Source organism: Acipenser ruthenus, chromosome 5 (genome assembly GCF_902713425.1).
Source record: "Acipenser ruthenus chromosome 5, fAciRut3.2 maternal haplotype, whole genome shotgun sequence".
Lineage (NCBI taxonomy): Eukaryota > Metazoa > Chordata > Actinopteri > Acipenseriformes > Acipenseridae > Acipenser > Acipenser ruthenus.
In genome coordinates this window covers 78,970,503-78,998,298 of record NC_081193.1, presented here as the reverse complement: position 1 = coordinate 78,998,298, position 27,796 = coordinate 78,970,503, and the positions used below count along the sequence as shown (strand labels likewise).

The window sequence follows — 27,796 nt, the reverse complement described above, 5'->3', positions numbered from 1 at the left end:
ACTGTATGTGAACTTGCCTCGTGCACTGAATGCATGCCTGCCACAGGGCTCCCCTGGGTCCTAAACCCTTCTAGGTACAGATGGGGATTGCAGTAACCACACACAGGCCATGACTTTTGCAGACATTAAAGGTTTGCTGACATAAAGGTGTTTTTGCTTGAGTATTAGTCGACCCCCCCAACTTCAGGATTGTGTTTTGGGGTTAAATTTCTCGACTTATACTCGAGTAAATACGGTAACTGCTCCACACTTTGCTGTATTCTACTACTCCTCTCAATAATAATTATATTTTCTGTATCTTGTATTTGATTTTACTCTTAACGGTAACTGTATTCATGTTTTTTGTAATTGCTGTTATTTGAAATCGTTCTTATCCATTTATTGTACTTAATACGTGCTCTTAATGGAATTTACTCTTATAACCAAATATGTTTACTGCTCTTAGTCAAAATCGCTCTCAAATGTAATTATGTATTGTATTTTTTATTTTCTCTCATTTGAATTTGCTCTTGTTTACTACTGATTTTATTGTATTTTATAACTGCTCCTATCTGTAATGAAATATTTTGTATTATGATATTTTGTAATGTGATACTGTGTAACAACAGTAAGTTGCCCTGGATAAGGGCGTCTGCTAATAAATAAATAAATACTAATACTAATGCTAATACTAATGCTAATACTACTACTACTACTACTACTAATCATAATAATAATAATGTGGACAGATGATCAGACAGATAGACAGCCTGACATTAATAAGTAAACATAATAATGAGGAGTAAAGAACATATATTGAAATTCTTACATTTCACACTTTTCCTCAAAATCTGGATATGCAATCTACATTTTCAATTTATTAATGTAATGTTTGTTTCTCATAGACTGACTATGGTGTTCTCAATATTCAGATGCGCAAAAGCACTGCAGATTAACCTAGCTGTAGATAAACCTGATGTTGTGGCCAATCCTGTCATACTTGAGGTAAATTAGACATCACATTTATATTTATATTTATATTTCTTTTAAAAACGCACATACCAAGCTCATGCATTTTAAACATGTAAGGTGCAACAACAAGGCTTTACAAAGATGTTCTTGGTATAATAATATTCTCACAAATGTTTTTTTCATTTAAACATTTTCGTTTTCCATTGTGAAGCACATTGTTCTTGCCACAGCACTCCCAGTTCACCTTATGTGTCACAGGTTTGAACCTCACCTGAAACTTACAACCACTTACTGTCCACAACCGTGTTGGGTCCCAATACCTGTAACAGATATTGTACTGGAAGGATCAGTGGGTATCCCAAGTTGAACTTGAATTAAAGTCTGGGAAAAAATAATACAAAAAAAGTTGTTTGCTTGTTAGAATCCCTTGGCTACAATTTTAAGTAGTCAGATCACAATGATTAAGACAGTTAACCCCCCTGCTTATAATTCATGAAGTTTGCACACTTTTTAATTTTGAGATGTTAGCAGTTTTATTTTACTTTTCTAATTATTTAAAAACATGGGCACAAAGATGCCGTAAGAGTCATACACTTTTAAAACAGTTCAGGTGAATAATGAAGTCCGCTAGTACGGAAAGCTGGAACCTCTTCCCCAAATTGATATATTTAAGGTTACAAACTTTAGCTGGCCCTGCACCCAGTTCTGGATTCCAGATCTATCTTTGATTGAGTATATTTAAATTACCAGGTAAAGTACCAGGCGTTTGAGGCCCCTGCTAAATTGTTCCTCCCTATAGCTGCACAAACAACTCCTAAGAGTATACCTACTGACTAAGAAGTGATAGCTATTCATACTGTGATATCTGTGATCATTTCAGAGCACATTTGCAGTAGCAAGGATCCTATTGCTCTCATTCTTGGCACCTGCTAATTTTGATAATATACCTAAACAAATGTTTTGAAATCCACGACTGGATGCAGGACTATAGAAGCACCTAACCCAGGATATGTTCTGTGGAAATTAAACAGATTTAGAATATTTCATTAAATCTCTCCAGCATCTTATGCATTGGACTTGCCCCTTTTGTTCACAAAACAGCCTTATCTAAACAAAAGTATTATTAAACACAATAATGATATTGACATAGAATTTATTTATGTAATTGTATTTATGTAATTGTATTTATGTTAACTGTATGCTAAAAACTGTCCTTTTGTTGTGTTTTATTTCGATTCAATAAACTTGAATCACAGGCATGCTTATGTGTACAAAAAATGAAAAGCCTCTAGAGGGCAGTGTTCTGACAAATTTCACACTCACTATACACTGTATACATACACTACACAATTATAATATTTTACTAATTAAAGTATAAAATACAGTACATCTTTTTTTCTTATTTTGAGTGAATTAAAATATAGTACATAATAAACCATCATGATCTACAGTATTTTTTAAACCTTTACGTTTTGCAACATATTTTGCCATTGATAGGGTTTCATTTTGATAAGTGCAAGATATTGGCATTGCATTTGTGTAAATTGTACTACTACCAGGAGATAAGAAATCACAAAAAAACAGATAGTTTGAGATATGAAGTGCTATTGGCTGGTTTTTACATTGTTGTATTCATTAAGCATCCCCATCAAATCCCCTGCTCCCTACTATTATTTCATAAAACATTTAAGCTGTGAACATCATATTTTAAGTATTACGGAAACTCATCGGGCTGTTCACTTTGACTTTGTGCTGGGATGAACATAGTATTTTCATGTTAGGATATCTGTTCGAAATTTGCAATACGATTTTGATTTTATCAGGAGTTCACCAATAACCTAAAAAAGGCATTAAAAACAAAGACAAAGCTTTGATACAGCAGCTGTGGACTCATATACAGTAAGCACACCCTCAAGAGGTATGCACTGTTTAATATTTAATAGCTCATACAAGATATAGACAAAATGTATCAAGTGATGCATTTGGCTGTTCAACTCAATCAAATCAAGTGAATCAAAGACTTTGCTGAGTGGAAGAGGCTCAGGCTTAATTGTGCTTCCTTAATCATGTGGCCATGCACTGTGAATGAACTGGTTTGAATTGATACAGTGAATTTCTAAATGTATAAAAGTAAACATGATAATGTATTCCCTGACTGTCCTCGGCTCCATTTACTCAGGACTCATTGGTTTGGTTTAGTGAGTAGAGCAAAGGCTTTGAAGCTAGCAGGTCCTAGGTTTGACCCACACAATTGCTGTAATACCTTGAAAAACACAATCAAATCAAAGAAAGTCTGCCTTATGGTTCTGTTGTTTGATCGAAAATCTCCCATTGTGAGATGTGTATGAACAAATGTACATCTATGGCCAAAAGTTTTGAATCACCCTATAGAATGAACAAATTGTGCTTGATAAAGTCAAATGAAACCTGCTGAATAATGTTACATTAACATATTGAATTACATACCGCTTTGTAGTTTTCCCATATACTTAACGACAAAATGACAAATGTGACATTTTGAAATCTAACATGAAATACTGTACTACTATTATGGCTTCCAGTAGACTTTTGCAAAATCATTTTGTACTTTCTTTGATTACATGATGTAAAATAAAATATCTAAATTATGTTCATATTGTAACATTTCACAAGGAGGCAGAGAACTGGAGAACACATGATTTATTCTCGGTTCCAATAACCTTTTTATTTCAGACGTTATCTCGCAATCGCCAGAGACCACTGTCCGCTTCACACAGGTACACACAAAACCATGGCAACCAGAACTCAACAACAGTAATGAAGCGTGAAATACACTTTGTATATGGCAAGCGAGATCTCCTTCTGTAACGCAGGGGAGGTGGTCCTCTTTCTTGCCTGCCTTGTCTCACACCCGGAATTGAAATCTATGAAGTGTGAATTGAAGATGTCACAGTCTGATCTGGTGCAATACAAAGCTTCTTATGTCTCATTTTCTTTTTTTTTCTGTTTCTCTCCAGGCCGTCCATCAGAAAATTTTGGACAACCATTTATTTTTTTTTATTGTGAGGAATAAAGATTGAATTTGGAGAAGAGAGGACTTTAAGAGATTTTACGCAGAACATGCAGGTTCAAAGCAAGAACTAGTATATCCAATGCATTACTCACCAACTTTGATCCAATTTATTTGACCGTGAAAACGGTGATTCCAATAAATTGGACCAGCTTGTGTCCAGCTGTGAAAACACACCTTTCCAACGCAAACATGTTTAGCCCAAAAATAACCCTGTATAAAATAGGTACTTGATGCAATCCTAGGATATTCACTGGTTATAAATATCAGTTCTATAGGTATTTCTTGAAAAATATTACCAGTATAAATATAACAAGTCTGTTAATAGGTTGGGGGTAGGGTGTCTGTTGTTATTATTACTATTTGTATTATTTATTTATTATAAAAATGTATTGCTGTTCTTTAGCTTTCTGTGTACTAAAAGACACAATATAAGATGTTATAGAATTCAGATGGTTATTGCTACAGTATAAGAAATGTGTCTTCCTTTGAGGAATCTATACAAACAGGATATCTAATACTCAATACAGCTGCGTAGCTTACAGTACAGAATGCTAAACTCCAGAATAACGTAGTAAAAAGGCACCAGAAATATATATATATTTTAGTTCAAAGACAATTGTTGGACACGGGAGCTTTACAAATAGGCTCTTATCTTTAGAATACCTTTTCCTGCCTTCTTTCAAATCCACCACAGCCCTTTAGTCATTTTCTCAATTTCTATTAACCTTTAACTTACCCCCCACCACTCCACCTCTGCTTCATAAGACTGCCGTCTTACTCATTCTCTGGTCTAATGAAGAGGCTGCCTCGATGTCTCCTGCTGGTCTACTCAGCTGTTTTTTCGAATACACCTAAATGCATTTAAATGTCAGTAAACTGCGTTGGATTCAAGCGTGGTTGGTTCTCATTTCTTCAAAGGCTGTTTGTAGTGCAGTGTCAGTGAATACATCTCAATTTAATTTCTTTAGTAAAGTTATTATATTGAAATGCTCTGCCTCTATAGAAATTAGATGATGCATTAAAACGGCATGCAGTGTTTCCCACAATGATGATAATCATTGTTATGATAAAATAAAATTCCTCAGAGTCTGTTTTCTACTTTGTTCCCCCATGAAACCTGCTTAGTTGACAGTAAGTCAGTAGACCAGTGGTTCTCAACCCTCAGGGACCCCTGTGTCTTCTGGTTTTCATTCCAGCTGAGTTCTCAATTACTTAACTAAACCCTTAATTGAACTAATAATTAGTTTAATTAGACCGTTTTAATTCTTTTCAGCTTTTTTTATAGTTCAGTTAAAATCTTAGAATCTGCAACTTTTTAGGAGCTGAGAACAATTAAAGGTATAATTAAGCTAATTATTAGTTCATTAAGGGCTTAGTTAAGTAATTTAGAGCTCAGTTGGAATGAAAGCCAGAAGACCAGAAGACAGAAGGGTCCCTGAGGAACAAGGGTGAAAACCACTGCAGTAGACAACAGTCATCTAAATAAAGAGTAAGTAACAGGGTTCTGAAAAATATAGCGCTACACGTTCCCATGTGTTGCTACAACTGTTTAAATAACGTACCTGTAAATTTTATTTTCATTGTTAACATCCTGACAACTTTTTTGGCCGCTCTAGTGCACTGATGGTGTAAGGATTATTGCCCACATTGTCAAACAGGTAACACAGCAATAATGATCCATGGTGTGGTATGGAACAGAAAAGCCAGAACACTTGTTATGTTTTTTTTTTTTTTAAATCACTCTTCCTGCAGTGATTTAGAGGATAGATCTCAAACCGCAGTGCACAAGAGCAAACATTTTGAAACATACTTTAAGTGTAAAAAGTTGTCAGGATGTTAACAATGAAAATAAAAATTCCAGGTACATTATGTAAACAGGTTTAGGAACATGTGGGGACGCACAACGCTATATTTTTCGAACTTCGCTACTTACTCTTTAATATCTTTCTTTCTTACTATTTTTCTCCCTTTTACGGTGTTTGCAATCCTTCTCGTGGTACTCTGTTGGCATTGAACAGTCATGTCAACTTTGACACCATCACCTACTCTGCATTGATATTGACAGAGAGAGTAAGTGGGGCTGGCAGAGTTGAATGGTCAAATTGTCACATGATTTGAACCGAACAAGGGAGGCTATTTTGTCATGGATGTTTAGCTTAAAGACAGATAAAGGCTAATTTTGAGACAAATGATAATTTAATGTTACTACAATGGAACCCAGAGACACTTGGAATGAATGCAAACACCATAAAATAGTATTGGGAGACCAAATAAATTATATTTGAAGCTACTTACTCACAAAAGGAACATAAGTTTAACATGTTGATCTTTGATTTTGGTTTTCTAGCAAGGAGAGTATGGAAAAATGTATAGTATGACTCTGGGATTGTTAAAATCTAATTCAGTCTCATTATTGCTAACATTGTGTTTTCCTCCCCGTCTTGTATCATAACCTCTGGTAATACCTCTGCTTGACCTACACAGAGAGAAATGTCTTATTTTTACTCTCTTTTCTTAAAACATTCATATAACATCAGCAGCAAGTTACATAACACCCAATTCACCATCTCCAAGCCTGCGTTGTGTGACTTGATGCATAGCAACCTAATCAGAGCTATAGCCATTATTTTCTGTGTACTTTTACAGCACTACAAAGATGCAAAAATAAACCCTGAAAGGATTAAAGAAGATAACCATAGCTACAAAAGCAAGGAATAATGATTAAAACCTGATCATTATGATAGTTACCAAGGCAATCAAGAGGCTTCTAAATCTACTTTAGTGAAAATCTTTGCAATTTTCTCTCAGGGTTTGATTAGGTACACAGAATATATATTAAAAAACACACACACACACAGATTTTGGAAATCATACCATTCTTTTATTGATTCTAGCAAATTGCTTAAGGACCCAAAACTTAAACAGTTCTGTTTACATTTTTAATTAAAATGAGAGTAAACAATAAATAAATAAAATGTGATGTCTGCTTTGTTAATCCAACAGCAAACATAATTATATAATTATATATCATTTCTATTATATATATTTACATAACAAAAAAATCCATATAAAAGGTTGGGGAAATGGAAAGCACTCCAAAAAAGCATAGCAACAAACTGAGTGTAAACTTACACAGTGCTGGTGGCTCTATGGTTTTTGTAAGTGACTGTCCCAAACTTCCTATAGTGTTTGTTTGCAGGATAACAGGACGGAAAGGGACCAGAAGCTGCAAATAAAGACTCCGGACTATATTGCTACATGTATCCTCCTCAGTCACTATACTATATCAATTTAAATGGAGTTACAATATGTTTAAATTGTGCAACGAACCTAATACGGCAATTGTGGATGTTTACGCCAAAATAAATAGACAAACAAAACGGACTAACACTTAAACAAACGATGGACTAACAGACAAACAAACACGGTGAGTAAAACTAAACAAACAAGTATTGTGCTGGTCCTACCAGCACGCAATAGCAATTGTTAATATTTCACTTTACTTTCCTCCTCTCTCCCGTTCTCTACTCACCGAACACCCAACCCCGAGTGAGTAAAACGTGCATCTATATATACTGTTGTGCCGGGATTCAATTACTAATTAATTATTCACTTGAATCCCTGCACGTGAACTAATCTGTGAAAACTCCATGCTAACATATTAAGTACTTTAAATGCACATGAAGTGAAGTGCAATCCCTGTGCCTAAATACAATTATACATTTTAAACACTCGTGCTCATTACCCACATTATATCCCATGTGCCAAGTACAATACACCAACATTAACACACGCAACATACAACCATTTTAATGAGTGGATTGTGAAAAATACACACATTAGAGTAGATTCCAAATCATCATTACCACAATTATTTCAGAAAACAAAGACACATGCAATAAAGATACAAAACTAAATGAATAACTCAGACATTTAATATAGGGTCTGGTAAGTAGTCTTAAGTTGTTGGTTTTTATTCCTTTTAGAATTGTAATGGGATATTTTTTCCTTTCAGATAAAGATTGCACTTATGATGATAAATAACTTTTGTTACCTTTACTCCCCATTTGAAACAACTTGTCAACTAAAAGAGGCCTTGATTGGGAAATAACTATTTTTAACTACTGCGTAGCTGCAAAGAGATGTCTATAAAATATGTCTTGGTTGCTGTGGTATTTCTGTTTTTCAATTTTTTTTTTTTTTTGTACACATCTTGGAAGGACAAAAAGGAATGTTTCAGTCTGTGCACTTCACATTTTATAGGAATGACTTGATTTCTCTGAATTTCATATAAACGCTGATTTATTGTCAGCTTGGTGTGCTGTCCAAGGTTACCAAGCAGACCCCCTTTATTAACACTACAGAGGGTTGCTTCTGCACTGAAACTGCAGTCTATACAGCACATCTCTTCCTTCAGATGTTGCTTATGACTAGGCTTGCTACTATTCAATTTTTATTTTTTTGCCAAATTGAAGATTAATATCAACGTTTATTTTAGAAAGAGTTTACCGTTTTTTTCAATCTTTATTTTTAATTCAAGCAGAGAATGGGTGAAATCGACCTTTATGCTTTAAAAGAAAACAGACTTTTTATGCCATTGAGAAATGTCTCATTTAGTGAAGCCATGGTTACCAATATTCATACCTTGTAAAGATAAAGATCCTACACAAATTTTAAAATGTTCTCAAATAAACTGTAGAAAACGCAGCATACAGACTTTTATAGCATACACTTAGAGTAAAAATATGCACAGAACAAAACATTAGATAGTTGAACAGAACTAACTTGCACTTATTATTCGGAGTCTGAGCTCCCCCTCTCCTGCTTCAGCACAGCTGGACTCAGAGTCACTGGAAGGCAAGGCAGACAGGCCTGCGTCGTCCTGCCGCAGAGACTTCAGCCGTCAGTCAGGGTATTGTGCACAATATTCATTAAGTGTTTTCCTCTTGTGCACCATTTTCAAATCAAACTAATAACTGTCACCATATATACCTAAAATAGCAAAAGCTTACCTACACCTTAACCCGCTAATTTCAAAGTAGGCGCTTTGAATAACAGGCGCTGTAGCTAGCAAATGAATGTGCACAGTCGGTGCAGATCTTGATGATTGACAGTCATTTAAACGAATGAGAGCATTCTAGCGCTGCTTCAGTCAATGATGTCAGAACAGGGTGAAAGTGACAGTGACAGTGAAACAGACCACTGAGAAGACTGACAACGACCCCTAGCCATTCAGAGTGGAACAGAGAAGGGACAGACAGTAAGTATAAAAACTACACAAACTAGAGATGATTTCTAAATGATTATTTTTGGTAAGAAAATTAAAAAAAGCGAGTAAACATTTCTGTTTGGCTAATATTTCAGTTGATCAACATGATTTAACCAGAATTTACGGATTGCTAATTGTGAGTTCAGATTGCTTTTGGGTGTAAGGATGAGTGTCAAAAAGGCCCACGGCTTGTCTGGAAAATGAAATTATCAAAAAATGTCAACTGATAGTTGACAACATGCCCTTCATAGAAATTAAAAAATATATTGATGTTTCCCTTTTCTGTATCATTGTACTTGAAACTTCGCTAGACAACTTGACTATAACGTTGATTCTGTGACATACTGTCAGAGCTACATGATTAGTTGAGAAAACAAACATATACAGTGCACTCCGTTTATAAGAATTAGTGATCAAAACCACTCGGACAAAATCATTCCAATACTAACCAATGTAAAATACTCTGCTTGTAAGAATCAAGCAATCTGCTTATAAGAATAATTTCGTGGCAAACTGACCGCATGTAATACAATATTGTATCAACTGCAATGATACGTACAACCAATAAAACTGTTTTTGAATTTGAATTTGATCACATCTCGCGTGATTAGACACGTACACAGCTTGTGCAGTATAATCCCTGATCTGCAGCGACTCCCAGTAGAAAAAAAAGCAAGTCGTGCAGCTTATGTAGGGCAGGAAAGAGAAAGACTGCATTGTACAGGTACTGTTTGTGTTCTCTGTTAGTGAAAATGTGTTTTAATGAAGTGAATACACATTCATCGAATACGTACTGAGTACAGCAGTGTTATTGTGTGATATGCATGTAGAGGAAGGGGGATTGAGTAGAGGCGTTGTGAGGGGGTGGGGGTATTTAAAATGCTGATGCGCGGAGGCACGCTTATGCTAATTGTGTTTTTGTTTCAGATATCACTTTTTTCACTTAATGGATAATAACACACATACACATTACGGTAATAACACAATTATTAAACCTATATTGAGGCAATGTATTGCTGTTTGGATAGGATAAATGTAAACAGTAGCCTAGTCTGTTGAAAGGGTTAAGATGTGAATCTGTGTAGCATAGCGGTTATATAGTTGGAGTGAAAGTATGAGTAGTTAGGGTTCAAATCCTGCCTTATGTGTATATATATATATATATATATATGCACGTTTAAGTTATGTGTGCAAAAGTATGTATGTTCAATGAAAGTGTCATTCATATAAACTACATTTTTTCACATAAAAAAATGTGTTTGTTACACATAAATAATTATTTTTTTTAAGTTTGCAATATAAACCCTGTGTGGGAATCAAACCCAAGACATGCTTCTAATGCAGACACCCTAGCTTTCACACCACAGTTTGTCCTTCCATTTTACAACATTTGCAAGTAGTATAGCAGTAAAGTTACAGTTTTTAACAAGTAACGTGATGAACAAGAGTTTGTAAATAATGATTATGTATTATCCCGATTGTATTGAAAGCTTTCATCTGATTCTGCAAACTATCATAATAAGCTTGATCCGTTCATTTAGTTTATTGTAACATTTTCATGTTTAGGAAGCAGTACTCAAGGAGACGATGTTGAATTCTCAAAATGTTTGTTTTGTTTGAAACTACAAAGGATTCCTGTCAGGGGCCGGAATTCACGCCACCAAAATAATAACCCTACGTTTTAGTCTTGGCACTTTCACTGCATATTCTCTCTGGTCACAGCTCACACGCTCGCTCAGTCGCACCCACAGTTTCTCACTCAAGTTCAGCGCTGGACTGTCTCCAGTCCCCAGGCTCATGCACCCTCTTATATAACCTCCATTCATTTCCTGCCACTGTCCGGCTCATCAACCAGCCACATCCATGCTCTGCAGCCCCCGAAAACAGCAACACACATTCTCCCCACTCATTCACTTACTCCCCCTTCCCAGTCCTGCAACAAAGCAATTGTCAGGGTCATTACAATATATTTTTTAATTTGAAAAATAAATAAATAAATAAATATCAAGCTAGATAAAGAAAGAAATACATGTCTATATATTGATTTATTTATTCATTTATTTCAATATGTATTAATGTATTTATTTATTTATGTCTTACTTTTACCAAATATATAAGCTATCCTTCAGCATAGCTAATTCTCAGAAAAATGTACGTTCCTTTTTGTCCACAAATACAACCAGTATCGAGAGGAAACCATACTTCCTTGCGCCAATAGGGACCACAATGAGTGTTACACTGACAGGAAACCAACATTTTTCAGAGATCAAGATCAGAATCTCAGAATGATGATGATGAGATGACTCGAAAAAAAAAATCTCCAGATAAGTCCAGAGAATTCTCAGCTGGCTGACTTCATCTTTCAAAATAATGCTTGTTTTCTCAACTAATCATGTAACACTGATGACAGTATAACACAACACGCTTGCAAATTGAAGGTTATAGTTTCATATCCCACGCATGCTAGACCTTTTTTTATATATATTTATATCATGTAAAAAAAGATATATTTTGCAGGCAAATGTTCAATTTTAAAACAGAAATAAATCATTAAATATAGATGTCACAATAAGTGTGTTCCCTAGTATATTTCCATGTTGACAAAACAAGTTAATTGTCATTAAACTCAGATGTCGTGTAATATACATATGTGCCTAGGGTCTGTACAAATCTGCAAAAAAACAGGAGAATAAGGAGAAGGACATTTTACCTTACTTTGTCAACTGATTTATCTTACTGTATGACAGGTATTGACTTATTTTTCTACATTTCAACTAAGACTGTTGGAAACTACAAATTAAAAGTGAAATGGTGCTTTTGGCTGATTTACTTCTGCTGCGCCAATACCCTGAAAACATGTAAACTGTGCGTGCTGTATAGAGAGTCTCTGGCAGTTCTCGCTGATAACTTGGTGTGAGGAACTACCATTCCGCTCAATAAAGATTATACTATAAGCGCTCTGGTAGTTTGAGAATATCCTAAATATTAAGCAGTATTTGATTTAAAGCACCAAGTAGAAATGTTAAGAGGAACTTGTGCAGCCTTTGATTAAAGTGTCTTGAGTGTTTAAGTGTGGGTGTAGGCGTGGTAGGTTGTTTTACAATGAAGCACAGAGATTACACCTCTGGTATAATAATTAATACAACGTGCATTGTGCTGAAATCAAAGTACCACTTGTGGTGAACCTACATGTTGTACTTACCTTGTTGTTATCTGTTTTACACTGTATTCCTCTTGCTGCTGTTACACAATCAGTTGAAACATGTATGCGGATTGGTAGCTATAAAATCCTGGCTTTTCCATTCATATGTTACACAAGAAGTGCTAGAGGTAGAGACAATTGGAAAACGACAAAGTTCAAGTACTGAAAACAGCGTGTCATATTTTGCTTAATAGAGATGTGAAAAGATGATTGTAAGTTATTTATTATCACATTGCCGCATTTGTATTTTTTCTACTAATTAACAGCGGGCCTATGAGGGCTTATATTTCAGACCGAGAGAATGCGATTGGTTACTGGAGGGGATTGATGGGACCCACGAAAGCGTTTCGAGCCCTATACACAGCGCCAGAGTCCATACGGGGTGTCTGCGGACTGACGAGGCACCAGGAACACAGCACATGGCTCAGGTAATGATTTCTCTTGGAGAGGTCCCTGTCTTATACAATCAGGGAGCGCCAGTTCATGTCCAGGCTGTGCAAAGTTGTTGCTCTTCGCTGGGAATTCCACAGGGCGTTTCTGAGGGGAAGGGAAGAAAAATCATCAGGGACTTTACAGCGGACCCTGCTGCTCAGGCGCATGGTGAGTCAAAGCGAACACCTGCTGGGCTAGCCTTTGTCCTCCAGGGTAGCTCACCGTTATCCAATGGGTGTAGTGGCAATTGACTTCATCAAGGGATCAGAGGACGTCTTACAGTTCTCCTGCACTGTTATAGAGATTGTTGTGGTGAGAAAACATTAGACATTCTTAATTGGGTAAAATAAACTGGACGAACACACTATTTTGAGGGACCTCTCCACCACATAGCCAGAGTGACCCACCATTCAGCCAGTCCAGTAAATGCGCCCCTTATTCAATCATGCTGGCTGGGGAAGTTGTCTACTAGGCAAGTACAGAGGGCATCCAACAGGTGTCACTAACAAAGCAACTTGGAGAGTGGGTAAAGTGGCTGAAACTGGACTTGAATAGTGGGTTAGGAGGTACATCAAATGAATCTTCCCATGGTGAAGCACTAATAATGTACATTGCTGCAGCAGTGAGAAGGATGAGTGTCTGTATCAAGGATTTTGTGTGTGAAGAGAAATAAGACATCTGAAAGTCATATCCTCAGTCAAGGTCTTCACTGGAAAGCAAAAGTAAAAATCCAGTTTAGAAATGAAGTGTTCACCATATAGTAATGTGGTGTTGTAGTACAAATTAAACCCAATGCTATACACTAATAATAAAGCTGCATACGAAGAGACAAGAATGCAATGCCCTACTTGAGTTAATGACATGCATTCATAATTGTTTTTAGACTCTGCAGAATCTGCCACAAGAGAAATCTCCTATTTCTTCCCAGACTTCAACGTGAAGCAGTGGTTTGAGAAGGAAGAGCACCTTTTCATGGCAGTGGACATTGTCTATGATGAGAAAAAAACAAGTTCACGCTCTTAAAGAGAGTCTTTGATGACGCAAGCTATGTTTCTCCTACAGCTAGCTATCCCAGGTTCATGTACTCGATACTGCTGGATATGAGAAGGGGAAGGAACGAGAGATAACCTGCTGTAATCAGGCTGCAGGGATAAGATAAGACAGTCAGAGTGTGAATATAAATGATGTGCTTGTTCATTAACCAGTCCTGAGTGAACAAGGGTTAGTGTTATGATTCAAATCTCATCTAAAATCTCATCTTTCTAATAAAGACAATGGTCATTCAGGCTGATCTAATTAATTGGTACTTCTTGACGTTCTTATAACTGCACATTTGCCAATGCAGGTACACTGTTAAAGCATTGGTAACCAAGGCTTACAATCCATATTTGTTTACCATTTATTTTTACTATTAAAGTTGCGCTACATTTTCCCTATTCTCTTATTATGTTGTGTTGAAAACGTCATTCAAGTGAAATGTGCCAGTTTAAGGGACATGCTACAGGTAACTATGTAATTAAAGAGTAAAATGAAAATATGAAACAGCTATAATATGATTATAGTACTGTTGAATTCAATTAAAGTTAGAGTTATCGGTACAGCTCAGTGGAAAATATAGGTCAATATCACCCTTATCTTGGGTCATTGCTTGTTTATTTAACATTAATTCAGGAGATTACAAGTTACGTCCTGGTACCTAATTCCTTCCTGTTTTCTTGGGCGATTTACCCCACGTGCTGTAACTGCAATTGTAAAGCCTTGGTTACAGCACTTCCCATACATTCTTGCACATACCTTGTCACTCAACATTCTAAGCCTAAGGCCAAGTGGATCATCGCCTTAGCAATGATCCCCTTCTTACAATGTCAACCTTAGCAAACTGGTTTTCTGCCATTCACTGTAATCATTAACATTTCCCTACAAGAGCCAGACTTGAAAACCCACGTTTTCCTAATTCGATTAGAGGGAGATGTGATGCTTGATGCTGCCATCTAGTGAGAGGTGAGGGAAGTACATTTGACACCTTTGTGCGCAATGGGTATCATTCATTCATTGATGGAAGGAATACTAATAATAATATGTACAGCAGGCACTAAAGGGTTAACGTACATTCGTTCATTGATGGGAGGAATACTAATAATAATGTATAGAGCAGGCACTAAAGGGTTAACGTACATTCGTTCATTGATGGGAGGAATACTAATAATAATGTATAGAGCAGGCACTAAAGGGTTAACGTACATTCGTTCATTGATGGGAGAAATACTAATAATAATGTATAGAGCAGGCACTAAAGGGTTAACGTACATTCATTCATTGATGGGAGGAATACTAATAATAATGTATAGAGCAGGCACTAAAGGGTTAACGTACATTCATTCATTGATGGAAGAAATACTAATAATAATGTATAGAGCAGGCACTAAAGGGTTAACATGCGTTCATTCGTTGCCTTCATCAGACTAAACAAGAGAGACACACTGTAGTGCACTTGACCTGCTCACTTGAATGTACTCCATATTAGAGTCATGGTGCTATTTGGCTTTGCAGATACATAGTCTTTTATATGGTAAATTGCTATATAAATGAGTGACTAAATGAAAGTGAAATTGGCTGACCCAACAGCGTTCCATCACTATATTACGAAGTAAAGGAAGAAGCCACCATCCTCAGGCTGCTCATAATGTATTTGCTGTAAAGCGTGTGACTGTTCATTCATCCTTTATATTGCTGTTGCGGATTTGTTTTTGAAGTGCCAGCAGTGGTTAAGTTTATTTCTGATTCTCTTGACGCAAACAACCACCACAAGAAGGTTTATTAAGAGACAAAAAAAAATAAACCCTGAGACAAAATTAGAGCCTCATAGTTTCCATTTATTTTTTTTAGAAATACAAATAGCAGTACATTGCAACTTGAATTACACCAATTAAAACCAGAACGGGACATCTCCATGTAATTGCTGTAGTAAAAACTAAACATTTATGCAATCATATTGTGAATACATTCAGGATTTATTTGAACTACTTACCAGATTATTATTATTATTATTATTACTACTAGGACATAAACATCACAGCTCCACAATGACCACATAAACTGTGGCATTCCTACTGGCATTCTCAATATGAGTAAACACATATCTGGTTTCATTTTTCCAAACTTGACTACCATAAAGATCCCTAATATAATATTTGAATGTAACAGATGGTAATAATAATTGATCTTTCTCTTATTCAAGTATACGGTATTGGTTCTCAGTTACTCCATTTCTGTGATGTATTTTCCTGTTTTGAGCCACCCTGACCTGAGAGTGCCTAAATATCTCAATGGAGGTCATTGAGTAAGAAATAACCCATGGCATGGTGTGCGGTAAGACTATAATATTATAGAGTATGATATGATCTTTCTCAGCTTTAACCCCAACGCACCGTACCGTACACCTGAATGATGTGCAGCATAAATTATTCACAGCTCCACCCCGGAGCAGTCTGTTCTAGCCAGAGATGTAAATACCATACCTCCTCCACTCATTGCATTTTATATACATTAATGAACTCTAATACGTTCCCAACCATAATTTTTCTTACGTCCCCTTTCTATAAATTTCGATTATTAATGATAGAAATATTTTTTCGTCGGTCTGTGAGTGTGAGTTGAAATAGACATTTATCAATGTTAACCGATAAAAATCGAATCCTGCCAAGCCTAGGTATAAATCACGACGGGCCGTGCGGTTCCCATGATATATACCACGCCTGGGGTGGTGATAAGGTCCGAGATGTAAGCCAAGGGCCTTTAACCATCCCAGAAGCGGTATATATCATCGGAACCGCACGGCCCGAAGTGGTTTATATCGCTTATAACACGGCTAACTGTAATTTGGAGGATGAAAAATAATTTGAATAATTAAAACACATTTTAAATTAAGACAAAACCAGAAACTTTTATTGTGTATACAATGTTAGTGTAATATAGTCGCAAATTTAATTAAATTTAATGTATTGTTCGCTTATTAAAAATAAATCGCACATGTCTTTATTGTGAATTTCTGCATTGAAAGTGGCATCTCACTAGAAACTAGAGGACTGAGCACATGCTGATGATGGGAAGAGTTTCAAATGACACCGAGGAGGTAAGGGGAGCAGTTGCCATGGATGCTGAATCTGTCTTTTCAGGTGAGTTTGTGCCCTCGTTATATGCTAGGCACACATATTCAAGTCTGTTTTCATCCTTTCGGATCTCAAAAGATGTTTTTGTTAGTTGTTGGACATCCTCATGTCCAAGTCGTGCCAGATTAAGTTTAATATCAAACCAGACTTTACACACCAATCCGACCGCGGTGTCAGGGGACAGTGCCTCAGTTTCCTGCAGATGCTTCAAATCCAGGCCGGTAATCTGAGGGATGGTGTCTAGCCTTATCTTTACCTGCTTTTCTAAAAGTTTTCATGACTGACAGGAATACGTTCTTGTTGGTTTTAAACTCGCTATCAGCAGAGACGTTAAAACTTCTACTGTTAAAATATCTAATTAGTCCAGCTCATCGTTATAAAACTGGAGATTGAATACTGGTCCCCAGTTAAACTTCTTGCACTGGCATAAAATTCCCTTATGTTATTGAGAGTTTTTTTTTACTTATTTCCTTAAAATGAATGTCCATATTTCTTTCTTTAAGCCAGTCTTTAAGTACATTAACAGCCCATGCTGTAGTTTTTTTTCAATCTTAGTTTTCTTGTTTCATTTAGCTGTTCCTCATCTACTGTTATGTGTCTACTCTTGACAGTTGCTGGTGCACTTATTTTATTTGTATTTCTTTTTCAAGTAGACTGCTGTCTTCACTCAGCAACTTGGTGTTGTACCAGTTATCTGGAGTTTCATCCCCAAATATATTAAAGGAAATAGGTGGAATGTCACTCATTTTTGGCAGTAGTTTTGTAACTAATAACAAATAAAATGGCAGTTTGTCATGGAATTTAGAATGCACTAATGCACAGTGATTTACTCAGTGTGAAGTGGTTTATTAGCATGCAAGCCATGGTATACGCTATATATACGCAGTCATGTGATGCTGTTTAACCAATCACAGGTAATATATTACATGCTGAGTGAGACTTGCGTTGTGATTTCTAAGCAATACAAAAAAAGCCCCTCCTGCCCAGCTTGTCTCTTCTAGAACATCTTTATCCCAGGCAGTGAAGTATCTAAAACGCTGAAATGAAGGTCATGTTTTAAAATACAAATCTGTTTCCCACACTTTATCCAATGTGGTTCAGTATTTTCACTTAAGCACGTTGCCGCCTGCCTCCTCTTTCACCTTCTCTCCAGGTTCAATCAATTCGATTTCTCTGTGCTCTTCCCTGTCTTGTCTATCTGGCGGATGCTCTGTGTGACTGTGATTGTCACCTGCTTGGTTGACATTCTGTTGGCTTGCCATTTAGTCTGTGGAAGTAATACAAATACAAGTTACTGGGTAAGTGAACAAGTGGAGTCTCTGTCTACTAGTGATAAAAGACACGTCATGATATTCATTTAAAAGAACCACAGTCAATAAAATATATTTACCGGATAAAGCCTTTTTTGTAAAATGGCTCTCTGAGAATGTGACGGTGGATTGTTTTTTAAACATTTTATTATGCTGTTCATTACCGAAACAGATTGTTATCAAAAACACTACATTATGACATTACAAAGTGTGATATTTTGACTGCCCAACAGTTTTTTTTTTTTTAATCTCTTGAATTTTTATGATGTTTGCAATCACTCCGAGTGGATCTTACTGCAATTACATGCCTCAAATTCTGTGGGGTTTCTTTTTTTAAAACTGTTTTAATGAGTAAGTAGCGGGGTTCTGAAAAATATAGCATTACACGCTGCTACAACTGTTAAAAATAATGCACCTGTAATCTTTCTTTTCATTGTTAACATCCTGACAACGTTTTACACTTATACCTTTAAAGTCTGTTTCAAAGTTGTTTTCAAAATGTCCACTCTAGTGCACTGATAGTGTAAGGAATATTGCCCACAGCAATAATGATCCATGATGTGGTATGGAAAAGAAAAGCCAATCACTCTTTTAATCACTCTTCCTGTAGTGATTTAAAGGACAGATCACTAGCGTGGCCATTTTGAAAATAGCTTTGAAACTTACTTTAAACTTATACGTGTAAAAAGTTGTCAGGATGTTAACAATGAAAAGAAAGATTACAGGTCCGTTATTTACACAGTTGTAGCAACACGTGGAACGCTATATTTTTCCAACCCCTGCTACTTACTCTTTAAGGTGCTTCAGCTTACATGTTGTTCATGTCCATTTTAGTTATGCCACAGATGCATACAACCAAAGTGTCTTTATAGAAAAAATAGTCTGTACCATCTGATGATCTGCAACTTTGGCCCAAGTTTCCTTTCATTTTTTTTGGCAGATCTAACCTACATTACATATGTCTACGGCAGGGAACTAGAACATAATCAAACTGGAAGGGGCAAAATGGAAGGTCTCCATGTACCTCCTCAGTTCTGAGCACGCTCCTCTTCTGCACTGTGGTGCCCAAGGACTGCAGGGCCGTCTGCTGTTTGTTCTGAGACGCTGTGCTCCTGCTGGCTGGTTTGATCTCATTTAACACAGGGTCAGAGATGGCAGAACACACCTTCAAATAGGCCTGGGCTGGAGCTGGGAGCCCGTCATCAAAGAAATCAGCAACTGTTGTTAAAAAAAAAAAAAAAAAGGGTATATGTAATTTTATATTGATCTCCATATTCATTATTCATCAGTAAAAACTGATGATATTGTAAATCTCTCTCCTGACCTGTGAGGGCGCTAAGTAGGAAAGGCTTTGGACGGGTTGGCCTGACAGTTCATTTCCTGGGTCGGAAAGTCAGGTAAACGAGGTAGAAGCTGCAGGCAATAGAGTCAGCTGTAAACGTTTACCAAGGGGTCATGCATGATCGTATAAAGGGGGCCGGAGAATTGTAAATCTTTTCCTTCGCTTGGGTTTGAGAAATACGAGGAACTGAAAGGACCGGGAGATTTCCCACAGTAAAAAGAAAAAGAGTTTCTGAGTGTTTTGTTTATTTAGTAACTGTCTGTGTTTTTGTTATATAGCACTAGACTATATAAGCAGTGTGGGCAGCAGTGTGGAGTAGTGGTTAGGGCTCTGGGTTCAATCCCAGGTAGGGGACACTGCTGCTGTATCCTTGACCAAGGTACTTTACCTAGATTGCTCCAGTAAAAATCCAACTGTATAAATGGGTAATTGTATGTAAAAATAATGTGATATCTTGTAAGTCCCCCTGGATAAGGGTGTCTGCTAAGAAATAAATAATAAATAAACACGAATCCGGAGCTTTCGCCAAGGGCCAGCACAAAACCGGATCAACACTGAACTACAGTCACGATTAACATTGTTATCAAGCATTTGTTTCACCACTATAGTACGTATTATATTGTACTTCACCGCAAGCACTGAGAGCACTCACTTTGGACTTGTGATCGTGGGTGTGTTTAGTACTGTACTTATTGTTTACGGGACTGCAAACTTTTTCATTATTATTTGCTGGCTGGTCATCACACCATTGGATTTACAATCATTAAAACAACCATTTCACCCGTACTTTGTTGTCTGTTTGTTCTTGGGATTACTGCATCCGCACTACACCTGCTATACACCTGCTACTAATTACCAATTTGCCACAACTTCACACACTTCATGGCTTCATGCTAAATGGCTTGGGATAACATGCCAATATGTATCTGCAAATCTACAGGATAGATGTCTTTCCCAAAACCTACCTGCCATGTTTCATGGATTTACAGCATTTTTAGCTGGCATATTGAACTTTGTCAAGTGACTCAGGAACCACCCTTGTAGTTAAAAGGCTTTAAAATTGATACTTTGATCTATGCTCGACATATCCATAGCAACCCTACTCCAGTAAGTACCCATGGCAACAAGATTCCCTTGGAAATAGCATGCGCAGCCAGTACACCTATTTTTTTCTGCCTCTTCCAAGATGCTCCAATTTCTAACCCTAAATTACAAATTCCTAGAGATAAAGTACCCAAGCATTTTCATGTTCTACATTCCCAGGTAATGATTTTATAATAGTGGTAAATGCTTATACAGTGTTCCCTTAATAAATTCACTACATTTGTTAATTCACTGTTAGGCCATAGTGCATGTTTTCTGTATAAGTGCTCTTTCAGTTATTCACTGATTTCAGTATGTATTTAAGTTAGATAGCAAAATAAAGAAGAGGAGTACTGTTGTACACTTTTACCAGCTTGTGGTGTTCAAGGATTTTGGACCATTACCAAGAATCTTGACTGCTGAAATCCCATGAGACACAAGCACAATTCCTACTCAGGTTTACATGGGTTTTCATGTCTGTTTTTATCATCAGAAAGTGACTGACCCTGCTCTTACAGTCGCGCTGACCAAAGGACATTCTTTTGCTGTTTCACGATGTATTTGCGTGACAACGTCACACAGTCATGACTGTAGAGTCGATTTTCACGTGCATGTAAACCCATCCATTGTTTATGCTTTATAGAAATAGGATTCCTCACTGTGCCTCTGAGGGGAAATACAACAATAACCAGCTGTATTCTATGCTGGTCAGAGCTAGTGGTTTACTGGTTTTTAGCTGGTCGGGCTGGTTCAGGAGATGTTGCGCTGGTTGAGCTGGTAAAGTTTGTTGCCTAACTTCAAAGTAATCTATTTGCAGTAAACCTGGGATTTGAAATACCTGCACAATAAGAGGCTTGAAAATATAATTTCAAATGATCAGCTCCCAGAAATCTGGGGTCAGGGAGACTTTGTTTCTTGACAGTAGGAGAACAGGGGCTATAACCTCTAGGTCAGCAGTGCAGTGCCAGTTCAGTTCAGCAGTGGTGTAGTAGAAAGTCGTTTCCATTAAATGGACATTTCCAAGGTGAAATGACCCATGAAGTGCAAGTATAACTGTGGCAGAGCGGTTGCAGTGCGCAGGCTGTGGCATACTGGCAACCTCAGTAGCATGAAAATACACTTTTGCAATAACATGTGTCTTTCAAAACTGCACATTTGAGAATTATGAAGCTGACAGAAGTGAAAAATAGGTACGATTTATGGAATTATTTTGTTAGCTGTGATCACTTTAAGACAGTCGTGATCAGTGTGTCTCATACCACAAAGAAATTTCCACAATGAATATCCATGCAACATATGTGTGCTTTATCGTCTCCGCATTATTGTAACAAAAGGAATCGGATTATTATGGATGCCTCTTAATTTCCTAAAGAAGCCTTTGTAATTGTGTCTATAAGGTACATTAAGGTGTCAGTTTTATGAATAGCCTATTACTAAGTCAATGAATGTTGTTACTATATATTGCATCTCAGTGTACCACTTGAGGTATACAGCTATGGCCAAAAGGTTTGCGTCACCCTATAGAATTAAGAAATGTTGCTTCATAAAGTCGAATGAAACCTGCTGAATAAGGTTACGTTAACATATTGAATTACATGCAGCTTGTAATTTTCCATATACTTAATGAAAAAACTGATAAATTGAAAAATGTGACATTTCAAAATCTAACATGAAATACTGTACTACTATTATGGCTTCAACCCTCTATTTATTCAGCTCTAATAATCCATTTTGTTTGGCACTTACTCATCTTCAATGGAAGAGAAGAAAGGCAACTTTTAACTAGAAAACTATACCTACTACCTTCACACAATACAGTTATTTACAAGTTAAGACATTTACCCCTGTTGATTAAACTAGAAAAAAATGTAATGTAATGAATTGAAATAAAGGCTTCAGTTGAACAGGGATTTTTTATTTTAAGATTTTTTATTATTTTGGGTGCTTTACTGGTCTTTGTTCCAACTATGTTCTTACTTGTTTAACTGAGCCAATTAAATTTACATCCACTGGAGTTACCCACTCCTAGTCTACTCTATATTTATTAGCTCTCAGCACTCTGTTGGATCTTTGTATTTATGTATTAACAGCATTACAAACTATCTTTGCTTGAAGACATTAAGAAAGTATTCTATCGAAATTTAAAGTGCCTTTTAATAATACTACATATACCACTATTTAATATTTTTGTCACAGATGACCCCAGAAGTAGAGCAACGAAGAACAACTGGACTTCTACCCGAGTCAGTATAATCCTACAGAACACAAGCGATGAAGAAATAAAGTGCTAACCAGACTTTATGGTGTTCTTCTCTGACTCGGAGGAGTTCTCAGAGGGGATGTTCTGAATGGAGGAGAGTGGGATGTCTGTGTCAGTGCTGGTTAGCCAGGTGGACTCGGTCTCCTTGGTCCAGCTCTCCAGGTATCTGGGTTCAAGAGCATCTGTCCGGCTCCCTCCACAGCCCATGCTGGCTCTGCTCTGTAGAACAACAGAGGGTCAAAGAGTCAAGTGGGTGAGAGCTTGCAAGACACAGGCAGAATGGGACAAAGAAATATTAAACTGTGTCGACGTGCCAGATCACAACTTCCTATAACCACTTGAAAGGCAAAAGTCTTGCTTACCAAATACAGTATTTAAGGAATTGCATGGTAGATCTTGGTTTGCATTAAGCAATTTGCACGGTTGACATCAACAGTTCTCGGGTGGTCAGGATCATTAATATTTTCTTAACAACCTTGGTTCTGCAGCATTTTTATTTTGCTTGTTTAATCACAAAGTCTTCACAGATTGTAAAATAATGTTCATTCTAATCGCATACATATTTGCTGAAAAGTGTACACACATGTCTTGAAGCTATGCTTGCAAGGTTCTCTATGTAATTGGAAATTTTAATAATGCTTTTTAATCCAGCTGCTCACTGCCTCCCATGTTCAGAACACAGCAAGTCTCCTCTATCATCTTCCTGCAAATAGAGATCAGTATTAAATGAAAATAGGCTGATCAGAAACATTGCCCAATATACCGGTATGTAATATGTAAATAAATAATAATAAATAATCTATTTCTTAGCAGACGCCCTTATCCAGGGCGACTTACAAGATATCACATTATTTTTACATACAATTACCCATTTATACAGTTGGGTTTTTTTTTTTACTGGAGCAATCTAGGTAAAGTACCTTGCTCAAGGGTACAGCAGCAGTGTCCCCACCGGGGATTGAACCCATGACCCTCCGGTCAAGAGTCCAGAGCCCTAACCACATGTAAGCAGTAAGACCTGACACAGAGGGCATTACCAGGCATTATACGACCGTTTGGGTAATGGGGCCCCGAGACAAGGTAGAGGGCGCTATTACAACCAAACGGTCGTATAATTAAGCGATAGAGCCCATCGATGCGGGCTCTACTGTGTGGTAGATGACCGAGACTGGAGTTATGAGTCCTGAGCCGTAGGCGAGGGCGCTAACGAAAGCCAAGGTCATCTACCACACGGTAGAGCCCGCATCGAGAGGGCTCTATCGCTATTAGAAAACAATTTATTTCTTTATTTTCTCTTTAAGAAAAAACTTTAAAACCTATATTTACCTTGAACTTCTGATATTTCGCCAGGTAACCTTCCGCTGAGAAAAATAGTCCCTAACATAATTAGAATATAAAAATGACATAAACGTAGAGAAAACAATTTTTTATTATTATTATGACATTGCCAGATAAATTAACTGTAGGATTGTAGTCTGTGTAGTTTAGTTAGACTCGAAACTTGTTGTTGGAGGCGGGGCGTCATTGAAGCTGAAAGGGAGTGGATTGGCTGGTGCGGAAAGAACTGAAACAGGGTTTGCAGTTTGACTGGCTGGTTTTGAGGCAGGGCGTTGTTTGGATCCATCTTATGACAGCATTGTTGACCAATCGTGTCTTTCCTGTTGGTTTGCTGTCCAGTATAGCCACGAATTGAGCCTTCATTACGGTGTCCTGTTACAGACATGCCTACACTTGTCTCTAAACCAACGTCAGAAAGTTATGTAGCTTTGTATGTTATAAGATTAATTGTAGATTAGAATGTTAAGGGAAAAAGCCGGTATTTATGTGCATTGATTTAAAATTTAATTCACAGTTAAACACGTCAACGTTCCAGCGGGCATCTATGCAGAATAGAAGCCCACTAGATCTGGAAGCTGATTGGCTGTTTGCACTCAATCGTTTTCTAATGCCTGGTAATGCCCGATGTGGAGGGTGTTATTGCTTATATACTTCAATGGTACAGCAAAATTAACTATAATTTGTATCGATTTTAACTGAATTTATTTAGGTTTTCCTTTTTTTTTTAAACGTATCCTTCCACATAAGCACTCTGAAATGAACGTTCTAGAAATATAGTCCTCCATAACAACAAACAGCGTTTTAAAACTATACTTTTATTTGAAAACAGAGAACAAAAGATTGTGAAAAAAAAAGATTATTATTATTTTTATTATTATTATTAGTGAGGTTATTAAAAATGCTTCCGTGAAAATAAACTGAGGACAAAGATCAGGAAAAAAAAATGTGCATTAGTCTTTTCCTTGTTAATTGATTTGAATAGTTCCAGATATATCGAGCAGTAATTTAAAATGCTTCCGGGAAAGTTGCCTAGTACTTGGACAGCAGAAGCAGTGTGCTCTTCGGAAGAGCTTCATGAAGAAACCGGTTCAGTTTGTCCGACAGTACTTCTCTCTGTACTACTTACAGCGACTGTAGACATCTCAGAGGTGCTCGGATTTTCCGGGATGTTTTGATTTAGCCATTCCTCAATTGACATCTTATTAAAAAGGTTCAAATTTACTTCAAAATGACATTTTGTTAATAGCTGATGGAGTGATCTTGTTTGATTTGTTTTTGTGATGGGGTTACAAAGATTCTAAGGGCATATATCAGGGATGATATCCCTCTAGCTCAACCGTATTTAGAATGCGTGTAATCTTTACATTGAAGTATATATAATAGTACTATTTCAACTCATGCTATACACTGAAAAATGAACCCGCATTCTACTCTGCTACATAAACAATGCATCATATGAAAAAAACAACACCACATAATCACAAAATACTTTTAAATTGCCTGGTACATTGCAACTCTGATTCTTGTAAACTAGAATGTCAGGTGTAACAGGCATTGTTGTGGGATGCACAACTGATTCTGTGGATGACGTTTAAAGCTCTATAGCCACACCTGTAGAGGATCCTGGCTCTTGTATATAGTGCTTATATAAACCTGGAATATGGAGGCACCAAGTGAAGGGCAAAAAGATTTTAGGATCAACACCATGGGTTAGAAAGGGTCCTCGACCCTACAAGCTTAATGACAGTAACTGCTTATTATTATATAGGAACCACTTCCATGAGGGTACACTACAAACCGTTCAGGAATATTTAGGCATTTATTGAACCACCCTGTACATGGACCATCTTATTTGAAGCCATCTTTCCAGTCACTAGGTCATTAGTTAGTGTTTATTCTTAAATTTACTTCCATATCAAGCAAAGAACAATACTTTTATTGTTAAAATTAATATTAGCAGAGGAACAAGGGTTACATCAGTGGGACCAAGGAAAAGGCAGATCTATTCAAATCTTGCCCTGGGAAGAAAATGTTGCTTGCATTATGTATGAATAAAACCACGTAGTCTGATGAACTCCAGCGGACGACTGTTGAGTGTTATAAATACGTGTATGTCTCGTGTGCAGTAACGAACTGAATACCATACTACAAATTAACATCATCACATCTAAACCTACACACAATGAGATGTAACGGTGCTTTACAGTATTACCATACTCTGTACCAAAAAAATACCACTGATTTGTGAATGTTCATAAATAATATTGTTCACACCCGGTCTTACTTAATTAAACCAGAATAAAACTGTGCAACCTGTCAGTTATAGACTCCACGGCAAAAGACGCATTACTGCCTCCAAACACAACATATCGCAACTGCTATTCACGTTTAGAAACGGCAAACAAACTTCCAAAACAACTTACTTCACATTAAGTCTTTGCAACGCATTTATTTTGTATCTGTTGATTAACAATTAATTGGAAAATGAATTAACAAAACAAGCAATACAATCATAAACCAATCTTCTACTTAACTTGTTCAATTAGACAACAATAAAATGTCATTTAACGCGATCAGATCATTATTAGGTGCGTATTAGGCACAATTATTTCTCACCCATGCGATGTATCCTCAGTCAGTTTGCACATGTGTTTTGGTACCATCTGCCACAGGGATCTTTACTCTCACTCGATGCCTACCACACCCTTGTGAAATGGTTGGATATAATGTGTTTCCTGCGTTTTTTCACCCTTTTTTGTCAATATCCATTAAACATAGTTCACTACCCCTCATGTACACGAGTCGCTGTGATTGTAGCATTATAAATAGCCAGAACACAAGGCGCACAATTGCCAGTTCCAAGATTGATTAGACACAAACTGGTTACTTACATTCATTCATTTGCTTATCAACGGTGATCGCCATCCAGTTGTTTTTTTTTTTGTTCTGCAAAAGTTGCTCAAATGCGTCTTTTGAACCTAAATTATCCAGAGAAGCCTAAATGACAACCAACGATATTGTCCCCAGTCTGAGGAGCTGGCGGACACTTGCTTTATTTTGGTTAGGTGGGTTGAGCAACGCTCTGTTTCCAGGATCCTTGACGTTGTGGGTGTGCAGAATACATGTAGAACGGTTGAGTGTCAATCACATTTACAGTTACACAGGCACTGCACTCGGCAAACGCTGATGATGAGAAAAGACCCTATTGCTGCTCCTGCTGCGTATATTTTTATCCATCGCATTCAACAACATCAGTCATTAAATGTTGGAAACATGCAGCTGGCTTTTGAAAGTAATAATTTCAACATGTAAACAATACAAATATAAGGTTTTATCAATACAGGTACTGGTGTACCCATGGGATGTATGCCTCAAGCTTATACAGATT

At 37.0% G+C, this 27,796-nt stretch overlaps 1 protein-coding gene and 1 pseudogene across 1 annotated transcript; one reads left to right on the top strand and one right to left on the bottom strand.

Moving 5' to 3' along the window:
- The first annotated feature begins 891 nt into the window (after positions 1 to 891).
- On the top strand, positions 892 to 13,929 carry LOC131737227 (nucleoside diphosphate kinase 6-like; annotated as a pseudogene).
- A 1,842-nt stretch (positions 13,930 to 15,771) lies between these two features.
- baalcb (BAALC binder of MAP3K1 and KLF4 b) lies at positions 15,772 to 27,528 on the bottom strand. The gene is made up of 4 exons (XM_034003407.3): positions 27,300 to 27,528; positions 23,103 to 23,289; positions 19,410 to 19,603; positions 15,772 to 18,342 (listed from the first exon to the last, which is right to left on the bottom strand). Exons 1-4 carry the CDS (start codon positions 27,303 to 27,305, stop codon positions 18,235 to 18,237), a joined length of 495 nt encoding a protein of 164 aa, XP_033859298.1. The 5' UTR covers positions 27,306 to 27,528; the 3' UTR covers positions 15,772 to 18,234.
- Between the last annotated feature and the right edge of the window lie 268 nt (positions 27,529 to 27,796).

Coding starts and splice junctions, on each gene's coding strand:
- baalcb (XM_034003407.3), bottom strand. Junction 19,604..23,102: donor GAAGAACACCATAAAGTCTG/GTTAGCACTTTA, acceptor TTTTAACAACAG/TTGCTGATTTCTTTGATGAC. Junction 18,343..19,409: donor GCGTGCTCAGAACTGAGGAG/GTACATGGAGAC, acceptor TTACTTCCACAG/ACTAAATGGCAAGCCAACAG.